At 54.9% G+C, this 2,208-nt stretch overlaps 1 protein-coding gene across 1 annotated transcript in view; it reads left to right on the forward strand.

Annotated features, from left to right (window-relative positions):
* Positions 1-618, forward strand: part of LOC104398645 (ubiquitin conjugation factor E4 A-like) — an 8,566-nt gene extending 7,948 nt beyond the window's left edge. Inside the window, exons 5-6 of the mRNA XM_010008780.1 lie at positions 127-299; positions 520-618. Of these exons, the coding sequence (XP_010007082.1) occupies positions 127-299; positions 520-618 (272 nt within the window). The remainder of the gene's footprint in view (positions 1-126; positions 300-519) is intronic.
* Positions 619-2,208: the final 1,590 nt, after the last annotated feature.

Genomic DNA, 2,208 nt, shown 5'->3' on the forward strand with positions numbered 1-2,208 from the left:
GGTGCAGGATGGGACCAGCAGGGGAGGGACGGGGTGGTTGGGGGGGCACGGCCCGGGGAGTCAGGGACGGGGCTGAGGGGACCTGGACTCCTCCTTCACCACCCCCGGGCCGCGGAGGCCCTTTCCCTCTCCCTGCAGCCGCCGTGGCCTACTCGAAACCGCGCTTGGCCACCTTTTGGTATTACGCTAAAGTGGAGCTGGCCCCACCGACACCTGCCGAGATCCCCCGGGCCATCGACAGCATGAAGGCCATGGTCAGGAGCTTCCAGAGCGGCCGCCTGGCCCAGCTCACCGTCAGGGTAAGAGCGTGAGAGCACCCTGGCTGTGTGTGTTGGGGGGAGCTTTAGTGCCCCATGCATTGTTTTTCCCAAGAGATCACCAGATCCCTGAGCAGATCTCCTGCTCCCTCCTACTTGCTCCCTGCAGAGAGCCCCAGTCGGGCTGCCTTTTTCTTCCTCTGATGTGTAGCAGTGAGCTCAACAATCTCACCGTTGGCTTCTGGGTTTTTTTTCCTTTCAGGAAGCGCTGAGGAACGGTCTGGTGGCCACAGAGGTGCTGATGTGGTTTTACATCGGGGAGATCATAGGCAAGGGTGGCCTGATCGGGTACAACGTCTGAAGGCTCCTGCTCAGCCATGGTGTCTGTGGGGCTGTGCCTGTAACAGGGGTTGTGACAATAAAACTGGGAACCCATGTCAAGCTGTCGTGGTCTTTTATGGGGGTTGGGGTTCACAGGGCATCGAGCACTGCTCCATGCAGTTCTGCTGGGTTTTATTGTCTTTGAAGATGGTTCCCAGGCAGTGTTGCTTCTTGTTGATGCTGGCATCATATCAGCTGCTCCTTTGCTCCTCCGGGCCTTGTTCAGCTGATCCCGTGGTCCCCTGGCAGCTGCACCTGCAGCACGGTCACTTCTCTCCTCCCTGCAGCAGAGCTGAGCCCCTCAACACATCACCCCAGCAAGAAGCCGCTTGGACTCCTGACAGGTAGCACAGGTGAGCTCACATGCTTTGTGTTTGGGGACAGCAATGGAAAGCTTTTTTGTTGTCAAAAAGAAGGGTTTCTGACCCAGCAGCTGTTGGTCACAGGTTGTGACCACGACACTGGTCACTTACCCAGGATAGATAGGGACATCAAGGTTAAAGTCTTGCTGGCTTCCCCAGGTGAGTGTGCAACAGGGGCAGTGACAGGACCTGGGCTTGCAGCTCCTGGCCACAACTTTATCCTGTGTCACTTCTCCCCATGCGCCTGTCCGGGTTTCTGCTTGGCATAGTCCTGGAAAACTTTTTATCTCTGGGACTTCCTGGGTGCTCCTGACCCTTCCTTTGCTGCTGATGACCTGGCAATTCCTCCCTCCCCTCTGAGGAGGTGATGCTTTCTTGCCAGGGACACTGGCAAATCTAATTTCATTCCTGTCTCCACAAACCCATTGTCCAGCAGATAAATAGCTGTGAGGAGAACCTGTCAGCCCCTTCACTGGGGGTCTGCAGCACTTAATGCTGAAAAAGAGGTGGACAGAAAGATCACACATGGGGTTTAAAGTGTGGTTTCGATTTTTAGAAGGTCTCTGGACCCAGGAGAGAGAGTCTGTGTGACCAGGCTCCAAGGCCTATGACTTGAGGCTACCTGCACATGCTGCTCTCTTGGACCAGATGCTCATGGGTCCAATCCACAGCTCATGGGCTGTGCTGCAGTTCACACAGTGGCACTGGGTCGTGGTGCCTGTCAGCCTTTCTGCACTGGCAGGATTGGGTTAAACTCAACCAGCAAAGCACAGGAGAGCTTGGAAAGGCTCCAGTCCATTTCAGGCTCCCTAGAGAGACAGAAATGGTCTAATTTTAATTTTCCTCCCTGGAAGGCCTTGTGAGAAGTCAGCCCTGCTCCCCATCCTTGCATCAAGCATGAACCAGCCATAAACCAAATCCAGAAGCATTTCTGTCCTCTGTAACATCACAGAAACTTTGGGTGTTTCTGTTAGGAGCAAACTGCCTTTCTCTCCTCCTCAGTCACTCTCTCCCTTCAGCTGATGAGCATCGGAATAAACAGGTATTTCGTGCTCCAGCAACAGCAGGGTTTTATAACTGACACCGGCGTTTGCAGTGTTGCTTTTCACAGGCAATACAGCAGGCACTTGCTGGACGCTAACCCTGCTCTTACTGTGCTGTACAAGATGGAGGCGAGCCTGCAGTGTGACACCGGGGACCAGCGGGAG

This window comes from Chaetura pelagica, unplaced genomic scaffold (assembly GCF_000747805.2).
Source record: "Chaetura pelagica isolate M959 unplaced genomic scaffold, ChaPel_1.0 scaffold650, whole genome shotgun sequence".
In the NCBI taxonomy this organism is placed as follows: domain Eukaryota; kingdom Metazoa; phylum Chordata; class Aves; order Apodiformes; family Apodidae; genus Chaetura; species Chaetura pelagica.